Source organism: Pleurodeles waltl, chromosome 12, assembly GCF_031143425.1.
Source record: "Pleurodeles waltl isolate 20211129_DDA chromosome 12, aPleWal1.hap1.20221129, whole genome shotgun sequence".
NCBI lineage: Eukaryota > Metazoa > Chordata > Amphibia > Caudata > Salamandridae > Pleurodeles > Pleurodeles waltl.
In genome coordinates this window covers 70,073,223-70,091,008 of record NC_090451.1, presented here as the reverse complement: position 1 = coordinate 70,091,008, position 17,786 = coordinate 70,073,223, and the positions used below count along the sequence as shown (strand labels likewise).

Here is a 17,786-nt window from a genome sequence, read left to right as displayed (position 1 = left end):
AAACAGGCGACCCGTCGAAGGCGCCGAGAAAGGGCACGCCCATAGCGAAGACACCCGACTCCGGTCGAGGGACCGCCATGGAGCAACCTCGGAGCCGAGATAGCGGCTCCGAGAGACAAAAACAAGATACCGGCACCGAAAAACATCGGCACCGAGACTCCATGCCGAAAGGAACAAAAATTCTGTCGGTGCCGAAGCCGAAAAAAGATTCTCTCTCGGCGCCGAAAATTTCCACACCTTCATCCTACACAGAGGAACAAGGAATAAGTGGCCAGATGCACAGATTTGGACAAGAGCTCCAAAGTGTAGAATCAGACTACACACAAAAGAGACTGTACATCCAGCAAGACACAGGGAAGATATCAACCCTTCCCCCAATAATGAGGAAAAGAAGGATCGGTCTCCTCAAGGATGACGCACAACCACAAGCCAAAGTGGTTAAAAAAGTCACGCCTCCGCCCTCTCCACCACAACAGGCATCGCCGGCACAAACACCGCCACAAATGCACTCACCAGCGCAAACTACCATAAGTCAAGATAATCAGGATCAAGACGCTTGGGACCTATACGACACCCCAGTGCCGGACAATGATCCAGATTCATACCCCACAAAGCCGTCACCGCCAGAGGACAGTACCTCATACTCGCAACTGGTGGCTAGGGCTGCAGAATTCCACAATGTCCAACTGCATTCCGATCCTATAGAGGATGATTTTTTATTTAACACCCTCTCGGCTACACATAGTCAATATCAATGTCTCCCAATGCTACCAGGGATGTTACGGCACGCAAAACAAATTTTTGAAGAGCCCGTAAAATCAAGAGCCATCACCCCAAGGGTGGATAAAAAATACAAACCACCACCCACAGACCCAGTGTTTATTACTTCGCAGTTACCACCTGACTCCGTAGTAGTAGGGGCAGCTCGCAAAAGAGCAAATTCCCATACATCTGGCGACGCCCCACCTCCGGACAAAGAAAGCAGAAAATTTGATGCGGCAGGAAAAAGAGTAGCATCACAGGCAGCCAACCAGTGGCGCATCGCAAATTCTCAAGCGCTGCTGGGCAGATATGACCGCGCACACTGGGATGAGATGCAACTTCTCGTAGACCATCTTCCCCAAGAATACCAAAAAAGGGCGCAGCAAATAGTTGAAGAGGGACAAACGATCTCAAACAATCAAATCCGCTCTTCACTGGACGCAGCCGATACTGCAGAGAGAACAGTCAACACTGCTGTCACCATAAGGAGACACGCTTGGCTCCGCACTTCAGGCTTCAAACCTGAAATCCAGCAGGCTGTCCTTAATATGCCCTTCAACGAAAAACAACTTTTTGGCCCTGAAGTGGACACAGCCATTGAAAAACTTAAAAAGGACACAGACACGGCCAAAGCCATGGGCGCACTCTACTCCCCGCAGAGCAGAGGCTCTTTTAGAAAAACTCCATTTAGAGGGGGGTTTCGTGGCCAACCCACAGACACCACCAGCCAACAAACAAGAACCACACCATATCAGGGTTCATTCCAAAGGGGAGGTTTCAGGGGATATAGAGGGGGTCAATTCCCAAGGAGTAGGGGAAGATTCCAGACTCCAAAAACACCTCCACCTAAACAGTGACTTTCAAGTCACGCAACCCCTTCACTCAACACCAGTGGGGGGAAGACTAAGCCAATTCTACCAATCTTGGCAACAGATTACAACAGACAATTGGGTATTAGCAATAATCCAACATGGCTATTGCATAGAATTCCACAAATTCCCACCAAACATCCCTCCCAAAACACGCAAAATGTCACCACAACATTTAGAACTTTTAGGACTAGAAGTTCAAGCACTACTGCAAAAGGATGCAATAGAGTTAGTACCAGTACAACAAAAAAACACAGGAGTTTACTCCCTGTACTTTCTAATTCCAAAAAAAGACAAAACATTAAGACCAATATTAAATCTCAGGACACTAAATACCTACATCATATCGGACCATTTTCACATGGTCACACTACAAGACATCATTCCACTGCTCAAACAGCAAGATTACATGACCACATTAGACCTAAAGGATGCGTACTTTCATATACCAATACACCCTTCTCACAGAAAGTACCTAAGGTTCGTATTCAAAGGAATACATTACCAATTCAAAGTGTTGCCATTCGGAATTACAACTGCACCAAGAGTGTTCACAAAATGTCTAGCAGTAGTAGCAGCACACATCAGGAGACAACAGATACATGTGTTCCCTTACCTAGACGATTGGCTAATCAAGACCAACACAGTAAAAAAATGCGCAAACGACACCACATATGTCATACAAACCCTTCACAAACTGGGGTTTTCCATCAACTATACAAAATCACACCTAGAACCGTGTCAGACACAACAATATCTAGGAGCAACCATCAACACATCAAAGGGAATTGCCACTCCAAGTCCACAAAGAGTGCAGGCATTCCACAAGGTAATAAGTGCTATGTTTCCAAACCAAAAGATACAAGCAAAATTTGTGCTAAAACTTCTAGGCATGATGTCATCATGCATAGCCATTGTCCCAAACGCAAAACTACACATGCGACCCTTACAACAGTGCCTAGCATCACAATGGTCACAGGCACAGGGTCAACTTCAAGATCTGGTGTTGGTAGACCGCCAAACATACCTCTCGCTTCTATGGTGGAACAGCAAAAATTTAAACAAAGGGCGGACATTTCAGGACCCAGTGCCTCAATACGTTATAACAACAGATGCTTCCATGACAGGGTGGGGAGCACACCTCAATCACCACAGCATTCAAGGACAATGGGAAATACACCAAACAAAATTTCATATCAATTACCTAGAACTGTTACCAGTATTTCTAGTGTTAAAAGCCTTTCAACCCATAATAACACACAAATACATTCTTGTCAAAACAGACAACATGACAACAATGTATTATTTAAACAAACAAGGAGGAACACACTCAACACAATTGTGCCTCCTAACACAAAAAATATGGCAGTGGGCGATTCACAACCACATTCGCCTAATAGCACAATTTATTCCAGGAATACAAAACCAACTAGCAGACAACCTTTCGCAAAACCACCAACAAGTCCACGAATGGGAAATTCACCCCCAAGTTCTGAACAAGTACTTTCAAATTTGGGGAACACCCCAGATAGATTTGTTCGCAACAAAAGAAAACTCAAAATGCCAAAACTTCGCATCCAGGTACCCACACCGCGAATCACAAGGCAATGCTCTATGGATGAGTTGGTCAGGGATATTTGCATACGCTTTTCCCCCTCTCCCTCTCCTTCCATATCTAGTAAACAAGTTGAGTCAAAACCAACTCAAACTCATACTGATAGCACCCACATGGGCAAGACAACCTTGGTATACAACTCTACCAGACCTTTCACTAGTACCGCATGTCAAACTACCCAACAGACCAGATCTGTTAACACAACACAAACAACAGATCAGGCATCCAAACCCAGCATCATTGAATATGGCAATTTGGCTCCTGAAATCCTAGAATTCGGACACTTAGACCTCACACAAGAATGCATGGAGGTCATAAAACAAGCTAGAAAATCTTCCACTAGACACTGCTATGCATCTAAGTGGAAAAGATTTGTTTACTACTGCCATACCAATCAAATACAACCATTACATGCCTCTACAAAGGACATAGTAGGATACTTACTACATTTGCAAAAAGCGAATCTCGCTTTTTCATCTATAAAAATACACCTCGCAGCAATATCTGCTTACCTACAAACTACTCATTCATCGTCTCTATTTAGAATACCAGTTATTAAAGCATTCATGGAAGGGCTAAAAAGAATTATACCACCAAGAACACCACCAGTTCCTTCATGGAACCTTAACATCGTCTTAACAAGACTCATGGGTCCACCTTTCGAACCCATGCATTCCTGTGAAATGCAATATCTAACCTGGAAAGTCGCATTTCTCATTGCAATCACATCCCTCAGAAGAGTAAGTGAAATACAGGCATTTACCATACAAGAACCATTTATTCAAATACACAAAAATAAAATAGTTCTAAGAACAAATCCAAAATTTCTGCCAAAAGTAATCTCACCATTCCATTTAAATCAAACAGTAGAATTGCCAGTGTTCTTCCCACAACCAAATTCCGTGGCTGAAAGGGCACTACATACATTAGACATCAAAAGAGCACTAATGTACTACATTGACAGAACAAAGCTAATCAGGAAAACAAAACAACTGTTCATAGCTTTTCAAAAACCACACATAGGAAATCCAATCTCTAAACAAGGCATTGCTAGATGGATAGTCAGATGTATTCAAACATGCTATCTTAAAGCCAAAAGAGAATTGCCTATTACACCAAAGGCACACTCAACCAGAAAGAAAGGTGCTACAATGGCCTTTCTAGGAAACATTCCTATGAGCGAAATATGTAAGGCTGCAACCTGGTCTACGCCTCATACGTTTACTAAACACTACTGTGTAGACGTACTAAATGCACAACAAGCTACAGTGGGCCAAGCTGTACTAAGAACATTATTCCAAACTACTTCAACTCCTACAGGCTAAACCACCGCTTTTAGGGGAGGTAACTGCTTTATAGTCTATGCCAAACATGTGTATCTGCAGCAACATATGCCATCGAACTGAAAATGTCACTTACCCAGTGTACATCTGTTCGTGGCATTAGTCGCTGCAGATTCACATGTACCCTCCCGCCTCCCCGGGAAGCCTGTAGCCGTTTAGAAGTAGATCTTAAATCTTAAACATTTGTACATTTGTAAATAATTATTATAAACTCTTAACGTACATACATATTCACTCCATTGCATGGGCACTATTTATAGCAAACAACTCCATCCTCACCCTCTGCGGGGAAAACAATCTAAGATGGAGTCGACGCCCATGCGCAATGGAGCCGAAGAGGGAGGAGTCCTTCGGTCCCGTGACCAAAAAAGACTTCTTCGAAGAAAAACAACTTGTAATACTCCGAGCCCAACACCAGGCAGCGGACTGTGCCAAACATGTGAGTCTGCAGCGACTAATGCCACAAACAGATGTACACTGGGTAAGTGACATTTTCATTATTTTTGTAACAAGCGCGACGATGTATGTTGTTACGAATGATGAATTTCTAATATTTGTGTAATTTTAACTTGCATCCCATAGAATGTTGCCAAACATTATCCAATGGAGTGTGGCATGTAAGCAACTGAATGGAAATCCTGGGGCAACAGCTGTAAAACCTTAAATATTCTTGAAGCAGCCAAGGAGGAGTTCTTGCACAACCTCTGTCTTCCCCTCCACTCGCCTATAAATAAGGGCTCTCCTTTCAGAATCCGTATCATTAAGTTCAGAACTTTTGAAACTATTCACTTGAAACCAGACTGGCTGACCACAGAGCATGGTTAGTTCTGGGGCTGTGATTTCCCCTAGTCACTGCCCTAGATTTCATTCACATAGGCTAATCCCAATCCTACACTGGGCTGTAACTTCCAGGTACTTTTGCTATTTGTAATATCCCCTGGTCCTGATGAAGGCTCCAAGAACAAGGAGGCAGATTTTGAGTTTGTTGGGCATAGGCAGTGCCACTGGAATTATGCAGTTGTGCGGTCGTGGCGTTTTCCACATCATTTTAGAAAAGGCTCCAAGTTTTCAGTTTTTACTGATTTTTACAGATAATTACAGACAGAAAACAATGTGTCCCCTGTTGGTATTTATTTTGAACAGCAGATAGATACAGAAAAGTGTGGTTCTCGTGAGTGACTCTCCATGGAGTCCCTTATGAAGTATGGGCCCACAGCTGAACACACATACAGCATGGGGAGTTAAAAACGAGATGAGACGTCCTTAAATACAGGCACCTGTTAACATATACCTCTATTTAATGCTAATATTTGCCTGTGGGGTGTAGTGTTCTGTTATATTTGACTGCTTAATTTGCTAAAATGTGACAGGCATCCAAGTTTGAGTGCATGTTTTACAGTTAAATATCAGTTAAATAAATGTAGACATTTAACATTTTTCGACTCCATTTATTCTTAAAACACAAAATAAACACAGATAAATGCCAATAAAATAGGCAAAAAATAAATATGGATAAATACAGATGGAAATGTTAAAATGATAAATACCATAAAACCGCGAGCCCTAAATATAGTTTTGCCACATAATCCTTCATCTGCTGCATTATCTGCAGATTTTAACAAAAAAAAAGTCATAATTTTTTTTGTACTACTATTCCTTGCTGCCAGGTTTTCCCTTGCGGTAGGCGAACTCCAAAAAATACACAGAACAACGTGCACTCAAAATAATGTGCAATGTTATGTGTTAATACCGGAGGTAGATATCCGAGTTGGCTCCTTCTTTGCCATATATAAGGTTCGCCCGCCTATAAATCAGGAGGCCTGGCCTGTTACCCTTTCTGCGAAACTCAAAATCAGCCCCCATGTAGACTGTGAGAAAACACTTCAAATGTATTACCTTCAGATTGCTTCTAAGTCCCATAAAGTTTACAAAGCAGGAGTGTTGGGAATACAAAAATGATGGTAACAGTCCAATTTTTCCAACACATGATTCATATTAGCACATGAAACAGCACCCACAGGAGTAGTTTGTCAAACTTTACACAAAGTTAATGTAAAGTATCAGAAGTATTGTTTCTTTATAAAACTGTTCTAATTGAGTTGTTTTATTACAAAGAAAGTGTTAACAACCCTGTCCACATTTTCTGGGCCATAGTGGTGATTTTTATATATCTGTAGGTATAACACTGCCACCTGGTTAGTGATCTCTCGTTCACATTGTTACTCACTGTTTATTGAATCTAATCCTAAAACTACTGGTAGAGCTCTACTTCTTACAGCCAGCGAGATGTAAGGCATATATACTGAGATAGCAACAAGATGACTCAAGGAATATATACTCTTTCCTCTGATATCAGCTGTGATCTGATGGTCACAATTTTGAAGTCTGGCAAAGCCAACTCAGCTCTTCAGTCTTCCAAGGTTGATAAATTGAGTACCATCAAATTGAGTATCGAATACCATCAAATTGAGTAATGGTACTTCATGTTATTTCCTGAGATTTGAAATAATATTTGATGTGAAGGTGTATATGAAACAAGTTATTAAAGTTGTAGGCTGAGATTCTTTAAAGAGGGTGGAAGATTGAGCGTTGTACAAATGTCCTGGGGTGAAATGATGACAGTAAGGGTTAATATGACAGATGTTCGCACAAGGAAATAGGCTACAAAGAAATCAACGTAAAACGTTGATTGCCAGATTGTCTACAATATAGAGATATCCTATACTACTTACACCTAAACCCATTATTAAGAAATAATGCCAGAATGTGTTAAGATTGGAGGGGGAATTGTGAAAACAGTACTCAAACGTGGGTGGGCATTGAGGTTAAAACAGGGCAGAATTTTATAGAGGAGGTATATGTGTACGGCGATATTCTGGCAATAAATGTTTTTTTGAAAATGTAACACTAAAAGATGATGGACGGAATGCTGAACATTGTCAAACATTCATCTCCTGTTACAGATCTGGGTTTAACCCATCATTATTTTGCTTGCCACTGTATTTTAGCTTGTACCCAGCCTTGACCCTGCTTCCAATGGAAACAGTTCAGCCTGAAGTGCTAGGCCATGTCCTCCCTGGACCACAAAACAAGTATCCTGGGACGGTTTTGGAGTATCACCCCTCATCAGCCAGACAAGCTTGAAACAGGTGGCATACTAGCACACAACCCACGTCTGGGCATTCCCATCTCACTAATTGCAAAAGAACGATTGATTTAATCCAGATCTGTGACGGGGGCTGAGTGTTTGAAAAGTTCCAGCACTCCGTCCATCATTTTTTTGTGTGTTGCTATGCTCACCCTAAGTGAATAGGGTGTGGCCAGATGTGGGTCCCTTGCTCACTGGGCCATTGTGATTCAAGCCGCTGTGATTCAAGCTAGCCTAGCTGATGAGAGGTGATACCTGGAAACTGGTCCCAGAATTCTTGTTTCCGGTCCGGGAGAACCTGGCCTGGCAGTTGGGGCTGGACTATTCCCACGGGGAGCAGGGTCAAGACTGATTTGCATATGGCTGGGTCCAAACTGGGGTGGCATGGTGAGCAAAAGAACTATGGATTTAACCCAGATCTGTGACTGGGGGTGTTTGAAAAGTTTCAGCACTCCGCCCATCATCTCTTTGTGTGTCAGTAAATGTTTTTGTGTCTTAGAGCCTAAGTTAGATTTTAGCGGGCAGGTTACTTGCCACATGACAGATACCGACCCCCCTTATAAAAATTGCATTATATACTGTGGCACTTATAATACGGCTGACGGGATCCCCGTTACAGTGTGACAGAGTAACTAATCGACCAAACCCCAAGACAGGCCCTTTGTTTTTCAGCTTGTTTTTAAATGGAACCCTACAAATGGATTGAATTGACCGAGGAAGGCCATCGTTCATCTTATGGCTCCTCATTCAGATTCCTGGAGTGGGATGTGTTGGTCGTTCACAAGGGCGGGCACATTGGCCTATGGTTCCTGTTATGAGTGCGCTCAGATGTCAAGTTAAACAACTTAGAAGAGTTTTAATCAGGCTCCAGCCTGCCTGCTTCTTCAAGTCTGCCTTGTTTGTGGACTCCTTCCCTACCGGACTATAAAGTCCTCTCTTACTCTTCATTCTCCTGCGTCCGAATACGCTGCTCCCTTACTCCGGCCTGGCTTGCCTCTGGTGCTCCATTACTATCGACCTCACATGGCTTCCTCCAAGCCTTGATCTCTGACGTGTTACTGTCCTTCGCCTGTAACCATCCGCAGGGACTACCGAGTGACGCAGTCTGGCGAATGTGATGGACTATTTTGTGTCTAGTCAGTTTCTCTTGCTCTTTTTTGCATCAATATTTTCAACTCACCGCTGCTATGCATTGTCCTCACTGCTGTTCTTGCCAATGACACATTTTTAAAATGTAGCGCACCATTTCTTATGTAAAATGCTCTAAAGCCTTTGGGCAAGGTCCACACTATATAAAACTGCATGAATAAATAAATAAATAAATAAACAATTTGTACTTCCGCAAGGATCCAAGAGTAAACAGGGGCCCATTGGCTAACATTCACTCAGTAGCATGGCAAGGATGCCACGGGCTCCGGTTCAAGCAAGGAAAATGGCCCCTTTGACTGCTGATGTAGTAAAATACAGCAATTTTGAGGGTTTAATATGCCTCTCGGGTCTGGGACCTGGTCCCACTGTACCTGCTGCACCAATGGTAGCTACACCCTTGCATTTACTGTGAACGCCCCTCACATCATCCTGTAGTCCATCACAAACATACGCTAAATTCTCACGCAACAGCGTGGCCCCTGTGGGTGAATCGACCCCCTACCAATGGTTTCCGGAGCGGCAGGTCCCGCCATATGCCCCACGAATGCCATGAGTACATCAGTCTGTGCAAGCAGAGCAGAAACATGGCAGCCGACTTTACCCAAGAGTGTTGGAGTGCAGACTAGGTTCAAAGAGAGCCCTGAGGACTTGATTACACATGGCTTGTTAAATTCCATGCAAATACCTGTTTGCACAGGGATTGCAATTGCAAGTAGTGTGTCTATCACAGCCGGTAATTACAAGGTGTGACCAATATCACACTCTGGGTTCAAGTTTGGCAGGTCAAACCTGTCAGAATTTATTGAGGAGGAAAGGGCCAGTATTTACTACAACATGCAGGTTTGTGCGCAATAAAACCATAACGTGCATCTTATACCCCAGAAACCTGAAAAAGGCAATAATTATTGCATCCCATAAATTCCAAACACGTGTAATAAGGCCCTTGATGTACATAATCCTACTTCACTGTAGAAAGTGTGTTGCAGCGTCTCTGTTAAAGAAAATAACACACTGCAATAACAGAGGTACAGTTTCACCATTCTGTCAAATTCCCCTCAAAGGATCTCATGATGTAAATCCATATGGAGTTCAAGGCAGTCATAACTGATTCAGGCAAAAAAATGTGAGTTAGAATTTATTGTTGAGGTAGCAATAGGGTGTTGGATAGTTAATGAGTGAGAGATGAAGATGCATATATTCACTCTGAGCTTCAAGAGCAAGCAGACAAGCATGGATGTGTCAGGGGTGTGTCCTTGTGGACAGAGCTGTGAATGGACCACTGTATAGGTGGCCATTTTGAATTCTGAAATGCTGGCGTTGCGTTGCAACATTAGCTATGGATTAATGATTTTGTTTTCTGATTAGCTGAGTGGGAGTTACAATGTAACTGCAGTGTGAACTCTTGTTTCCTTTTTGTGATCTCATCAGGTGTTGCCACACCCCTTCTGCTGTCATTGGCTGGTGCTTCTCCGCTTGTTTGAAACTCTCCTCATGGGGACTTCTGAATGCTTCTCAAAGAAGAAATTATTAGCATATGCGTAAATCATGTCATGATAAAGACCATTCTTATTGCAGGTCTTTCACGGAGTCCTCACCCCTCATCAGCTCTGCACTTTCCCACCACATCAATCCTCCCACAGGCGGCGTCCACGTACTTTCAGCACACAGCGATCCGCTACCCCCCTCATCTCAACCCCCAGGATCCCTTGAAGGACCTCGTCTCATTGGCCTGTGATCCATCCGGTCAGCAACCTGGACCGGTGAGTATTTGCCATTCAAGGGCCCATTTTTCCCCACTCTATCGGATTGGCACATGCCATTGCAAGCTTGGTGATAGAACATTGCAGCATCACATTACTAGTTACTTTGTCGTTCTTACTGTACGTGCAAATAAAGCAGACCAACTTTCCCACTGATAAGTGCTGGCCATCTAAATTTGAGCCTGTTGGAGCTAGCAGACAGGGTTAATGTGGGCAGGCAAACTGTGAGCCAACAGAGACCTCTACGGGCAAGTTAAAATGGGACAGTGATTGAGATCTCAGACGTGGTTGCAGTACCCCTTTTTAGCCCAGGTGGTGGCAGAATCTTTATTTTTGTCTGGCTCTGTGCAGTGTTATGGTGGGGGGCATACAATGATGGCTGAAGTTACTGAACACACCTGTATCCTGGAGCATGGAAGCAGTGAGGGACGGGGATCAGAATATACGGGTTCCATAGACAGCTTTCCGCCACAAGGTAGTGTGGGAGATTTAATGCGCGGACACCTGCCAAAAACAAACCTTTCTTAGTAACTTTTCCAAAATAAATTAGTATTGGTGCTAAATGACTGTGCTACATCTAATTTGAAAAAAATATTGTTGTTTTGTTCTGAACAAGTGTGTGTATGTGTGTGTGTGTCTGCCTGTCTGTCTGTCTGTCTGAAGTGTGGACATGGAAAGCCAGTATGTTGTCTGCGGGCTTTAAGAAGACCTCTCTTTGGTGATCACATTTATATATAAGGGACCACTGTAATATAAGACAAAACGTCAAAAGAAGCCGCTGCAGAAGAAAGCACACCCACAGAAGGCGCAAGAAGAAGACTAGGGCGCGAGAGAGCCTCTGATGGGGTAAAAGGCAGAGCTAAGCATAAGAGTGATGGAAGGAAGAGGGGTTAGAGGAAAGTGCATGTGAAATTGTAGGGAAAATGAGAAACAAGGGAGGCAGAGACTGAGTATAAAACCACACAAAAGACAATGGAGTGAGGGGGGGCTTGGGATGGCTCAACACTCATTTTCCTCTCTCACTTTTTGACTTTGTCTCTTTCTCTCTCTCTCTCCTTGTTGCTCTAATTTTTCTAATCAGAACATTCTGTGCCTAAAGGATGGAATATTTGAATAACATAATAGCCCCACCACAGAGGGCTCGAGTGATTCTTCTATGATCTCACAATCTTATGCGCACAGGCGGGGCTTGACCTAGAATCTGAAGCGGGCATTTAATGATCGTTCTTGTCCTCTGTGCTGCATGAAAGGCTTGAGGGGCTTGGTGGAAGAAAGAGACAAATTAAAGGTCAGAAATGGAGTCGAAGGGAAGAATAATGCAGATCAAAAAATTTAGCAGATTTTTATAAAGGAGGAAACCTTTTTTCTGAATTTGGGGGACTTCCTCCAGCAATATTATTTTTCCTGAAAGGCCAAAACCGAGGTATTAGGTTTAAAGAAAGGATGATGGACTCTACTAGATAAATCCATTCTCGACCCCTGAGCAGAGGTCTCCAAACTGTGGGAAGGGCCTGCTAGAGGTGGGGCTGAGTAGATGTTAGGGTGGAGCATTTACTGTGTCCATGGGAAACGAACGCCAACATCATGCTGAAAGCAGTGATGTGTCTTTTGTAGGCCTGGGTAAAATTTGAACTCCGCTGGACTAACTGGAGTACTTTCGGTAAATTTCAGTTACTCTTTTGATGCAAAATTACCGAGAATTACGCGCTTACGCCTGTTCACATGATTGAGTAATTTGGCACAAAAAGCCTAAGGCAGGAGCACAGGTACAACAAATTTACTGAGGGTGAGCATCTGCTGCTGTTCGTGTTCAGTCCCATTTATTGCTATTTTCTTAGCGCAAAATGCATCCTTGGGCCCATTTTGGAAACAAGTGTGCCTTTTACGCTAAGCACACAGTGCTAAATGCTCGGATATTCTCATCGCATAATTCCACTTAATCACGAATTTTGTGTAATTACACTACAGCAAATTACACAAGTTACCACCAACCCCTAGGTTTTTAGTGAAATAAAACAGAGTGGCAGTGAGACACCCTGTTCAGGCCATCAACGATGTCTTATGTCATTCATGTCTCGGCTGGGAGTAGGTGTCAAATGGGGGAGGGGGAGCTCCAGTGCTTAATTTGTAAATAAAAATGTGCCAGTGCCCAAAGCCCTCTTCTTAAACATGTGGCTGCTGCACTAAAATTTGCGAACAGGGAATACTACAACAGCGTAATCCTGAAGCCATCTCGGGCCTCTTCAATCCGTTTTACAGCCACTCCCTGTCCCTTCAGCTCACTCTTGTGGCTTTCTGCTTTCTCCCATTGCAATGCTTTTTCGTTTTTCTCTTCCTCCGTCTTTCCCATATGTGTCTTTTGCTCTCAGTAAATGCTTAAGGCAGAAAAACAAAAATGCCGGCCCTCAAAAATAAGTGCTGGTGCCCCGCACTGGAAACAACATGCACAAATTAAGCATGGGGGGGGCTCCAAATAATCCTTAAAGTCTCTCACAATTGTGGCTACTTGTACACTTTTAGGGAGACCAGGCTGCTAAGAGCATGTCGCAATCGTGTACTTGATGGAATTTCTAAATGGAACATAATGGCGATGTTTGAATTATGAAATAAATTCTGAGTTGCCAAGCTTACAGGACTAAAGTGAGAATTTGTCATTCTCGGGGAGGCTTGATTTTTTTTTTTTTTTTTTTTTTTTTTTACACAGGGCGGTGGGGGGAAGGCTGCCTTAAAATTTTGAAGACCATTGTCTATAGAAAATCAAAGGAACCAATCCAGGTTTCCTTCACCCAATCAAGCCCCAATACTGTTTCAGAAGACTTGAGCTCGTCTTCTGAGTAGAAGCACACTGTGTCTTTATTTGGAAACCACCCCCACGCCTTGAGGTTATCAATCCCACCTGGAGTGAAATGTACAAACAGTTCTTTGGGCCTCGCCCAGCTATTTTATGTGGTTAAAAACATATGGGAATACTGTGCAACCACAACAGGCAATAAAAGCTACCCACATGCAGGAATTTATTGAAACCAGCTTGCTTTATATGAAAAAACCTTAATAAAAGTAAAATTGGGTGAGTCAAACACTGAAGAAGTGCAAAAGCATGTCACGGGCACTCCCCACAAAGCATTAACTGTCTCCAAAACAGTAACTAAAGCAAAATTCCATAAAATTCCACAAAGTAAAGTTTCTGAGCGTCTTCAGAATGCTTCAATCTGTCAGACTGCAGGGGCACTGCTCTCTAAAGTACACCTGTGTCTTCATGCCATTAGTGTTCCAAGGACTGTCCTCAGTTTCTAGGTGTACACCAGCTGTGGTGACTGTGGAGGAGCAGTAGGGGTGTCAGGATGCGGGGCTGGATGTGCGGCTTACGGTGACTTCAGACTCGTGTAAGAACGGGGGACCGTGAGATCACCTATGCTGAGGGCCTTCCTGCAAAGGAACGCTTGCAGTCAGTACAGAGTGCGAGCGCGGACCGGGCTCAAGATGGGGGTGCGTTGGCAATGCGCTCTGTGGTAGTAGAGGATTACGTTTCCATGTGGCGAAGGAACTCTTGCACAGCTAGCGGTATGGCAGCCATCTTGAATCTTAAGGTATAAATTCCCACGTGGCACTTGACGTCCTTTCTAGGCAATCTCTGCTCCAATGTTGTTGCAGCCAGACCCACTTGGATGTTGGATTTTAGTGTCAAGGAGATGACCACCCACAGTGGGTTTGGACTAAAGTGTATTAATATAAAAACACAGTAAAGAGCATAGAAATTCAATGAAAAGAGGAGTTAAAAATGGAGCTATTGTTTTGGCTCAAACGTGCAAAATCACTGACATTCGCCAGCTATGGTATGCAATGCACATAAAGTGTTCCATAACTCACATTGCCTGCCATGCACAAAACATCCATTTGCAAATGGCACTGAAAAAAGTCAAACAAGCAAGAGTTAACCATGGTGGGTGAGTGGAGTTATGGATTTATGGCATGCATTATGTTTACTGTATGTCATAACTAGTATTGCTTGTTTGAGCAGGAACCAAACCATAACTTAGTTTTTATTTTTTGTTCATTCAAAAAAAAAAAATATATATATATATATATATATATATATATATATATATATAAATGTAAACGAGGGTCGTTTATTTTTGTTGCCTGCACAATGAAATAATAAAGAATCTCTGTGCAATTAAGCCGCGGTACATGTTCCGCTTCTGTATTATGGACGTGAAGAGGAATCTCGTGAGACGTTGGATATATGAGGCTTCGCTACCCTACTGCAGACTTGCCGTGTAAAGTAGACGGGAAATCAGCAACTTTGTTTTGGATATATATATTCTCTCTCTCTGCCCTGCCCTGTGCCAAGATATTAACATACAAAGAGTTTCCTGGCCCTGATGAACCCTTTCTAAAATAATCCAGGGTAGATGCCGAAACAATTTCCAACATATTACTGATGCATACATAAGCAACAGAACAGAAAAACTAATTTATACTCAAATATAATGTATCTATTTCATTGTACTCAACATGGTACAGCCACCCACCACACTTGATAAAAACACCACCAGCTGTAACACAATCTCGGTTTCTTCTACTAGAGTGCAAATATGTGCACTTTATTGTCTTTCTTCCCCCCGGTTCCCAACATTTATTGAGTTATATGGATTTGAAATGGAAATTAATAAATACAAAACCATCTTCTCATTTCTGTATGAGACTTTTAAAAGTGTGTATTTCATATAAATAGAGTGGTGTAAGAGTATCAGGCTGTGAGTATTTATTTTTGCATTTGATTGGTAGATTGTGGACTATTGATAGAAATGTTTTGCATTAGTAATCTTAGAATTGTTCAAACTTACCATTGTTCATAACATGCAGTGACTAAGTTCTTGAGGGGGACACAAGGTGGCCGTTTAGCTACACTATTCAACACAGAGACCCAGCAGCCCTTCACCTAGGCGCTAGGTTCTATATCCTAGTGCCTTCCGCCACACAGCTGCAGTGACCGCCATTTCCGTTGTCAAAAGAAGGGTTCATGCTATGTTCTTTGCATAGCACAAGTCTGGCCCGATTCCCTCTCTAGATGCGAGTTTTTGCCCCAGAATTCTGGGGCGCAAACCAGTCTCTCTAGATTGTATGCTTTGCTTGCACCTCCAGACTTGCCTTTTTTTAGGTCCGGTGTTAGCCAAGATCATTTGGCTTTACTAAAATTATATATCTATGTTTAAAATGTACTAGCTGGTGTGGGCTTTCAGCCAGCCCTCTTCATCCATTCGCCGTTTGTTGTGTCATTCACATTTTTCATCCGCCCACCGCAGAATACCGGATGGGGAAATGGACCCCAGCGATTGGCTAACTTCACTGTCAGTAATGGCGTTCTGCGCTCTCGCTAGGGCCATATCCAGTTCAGCGCTGAAAGCTGTTCCCTTCAATCCCAACGACTACCCTGGCAATGTATGCTTTTCGAGACCAAAAAACGATTTTGGTGTTAGCCATTTTTACAAAATTTATAGCAAAACAAGCTTTGGCAAACCAAAAAAGGTTGGCAGCCAACGGCATACGTTCAGGCTTTGCAAACACTTTTTTTGCAAGCCGCTACTCACCGAGAGGTTGAAATACGGACTCTTTTCTACCCACCTTCACTCAGGTTGAATGTTGGTGCCTTTCTTGCCCTTCAGATATGAATCACTGCTGCACATAATATCTGTATGTCTGAAGTTAGATCAAATGTTCTAGTCATGTAGGTAGAAGGGCCCAAGATTTTAAATGTAACGTTGAAAATAACACTAGTTTCAAAGGAACAAAAAGTGAAATAAATAAGTAGTCCAAAAAAGTACTCCCCAAAACCTCAATAAGACTTAGGCATGTGGTTTGTGATTAGTTAATGAAGGAACCAATTAGCGCCTAGATTTCTGTAGTTAATGAAGGGACTAACCAGCGCCTAGATTTCTGTTTCTCTAGTTAATGAAGGGACTAATTAGCGCCTAGATTTCTCTTTCTCTAGTTAATGAAGGGGCTAACCAGCGCCTAGATTTCTCTTTCTCTAGTTAATGAAGGGACTAACCAGCGCCTAGATTTCTGTTTCTGTAGCTAATGAAGGGACTAATTAGCGCCTAGATTTCTCTTTCTCTAGTTAATGAAGGGACTAATTAGCGCCTAGATTTCTCTTTCTCTAGTTAATGAAGGGGCTAACCAGCGCCTAGATTTCTCTTTCTCTAGTTAATGAAGGGACTAACCAGCGCCTAGATTTCTGTTTCTGTAGCTAATGAAGGGACTAACCAGCGCCTAGATTTCTGTTTCTCTAGTTAATGAAGGGACTAATTAGCGCCTAGATTTCTGTTTCTCTAGTTAATGAAGGGACTAATTAGCGCCTAGATTTCTGTTTTTCTAGTTAATGAAGGGACTAACTAGCGCCTAGATTTCAGAGGTGTGAAGCAGGCGGGGTGATCGGAGTGGCCGGGCGGGCGGGGAGCCCTAGGCTGGTAGTTATGGATTGGTAAGTGTACTCATCGCCCTGCTGAGGCTGGGATCGGTGCCGCCTGGTGCCAGGGGGGCGTAGAAGGGATCCGTGGCGCCATCCTTATCGGGAACCTGAGTGCTGGGCCCTGAAGCATAAACTCTGAAAGCCGCGGTTCCAGGCGGGTGGGCCGTGGGTATACGGCGCCCCCTTGTGGAGAGCCCCGCAGGGAGCGCGCTGCAGTGGTGATAAAATCACAGCCCTGTGCAGCAACTCAGTGCTACAAACAGACAGGACTGGGTGTGTGCAGGAGCCGGCGGGGCTGGGGATGTCGAGTGATGCAGTGGCATAGGTGATGGGAAGGCAGGAGCCGACGCAGCTGCTGGGGCGTAGCTATCGATAGTGCAGTAGGTGCAGTGGCACCGAGCCCCGAGCTGTCGAGGGCCCATGGCACCCTTGTTAGATCCTGCCTCAGCCAAGGCCCCCTTCAGGACAGACTCTACCACTGAGTGTGCGCTGCCCAGCAGCACCGACGGAGAAGGGAATAAAGCGCTTCAGTACGGTATATATCTTACTGGAGAGTGGGCGCTATAAAAGAGGGCGGCTTATTAGTTCTTGTAAGTGATCTCACAGTGACACGTACCCGTGTTTTGGGGAATGGAAAGTGCTAACATGACAAATAAACTGACCAGGGT

The 17,786-nt window shown here is 43.5% G+C and overlaps 1 protein-coding gene across 3 annotated transcripts in view; it reads left to right on the top strand.

Moving 5' to 3' along the window:
- The window catches only part of NFIC (nuclear factor I C), a 343,790-nt gene that overhangs the window by 285,675 nt on the left and 40,329 nt on the right, over nt 1-17,786 (top strand). For all 3 annotated transcript variants that reach the window (XM_069216686.1, XM_069216683.1, XM_069216684.1), the window contains one exon: nt 10,462-10,646. In XM_069216686.1, the coding sequence (XP_069072787.1) occupies nt 10,462-10,646 (185 nt within the window). The remainder of the gene's footprint in view (nt 1-10,461; nt 10,647-17,786) is intronic.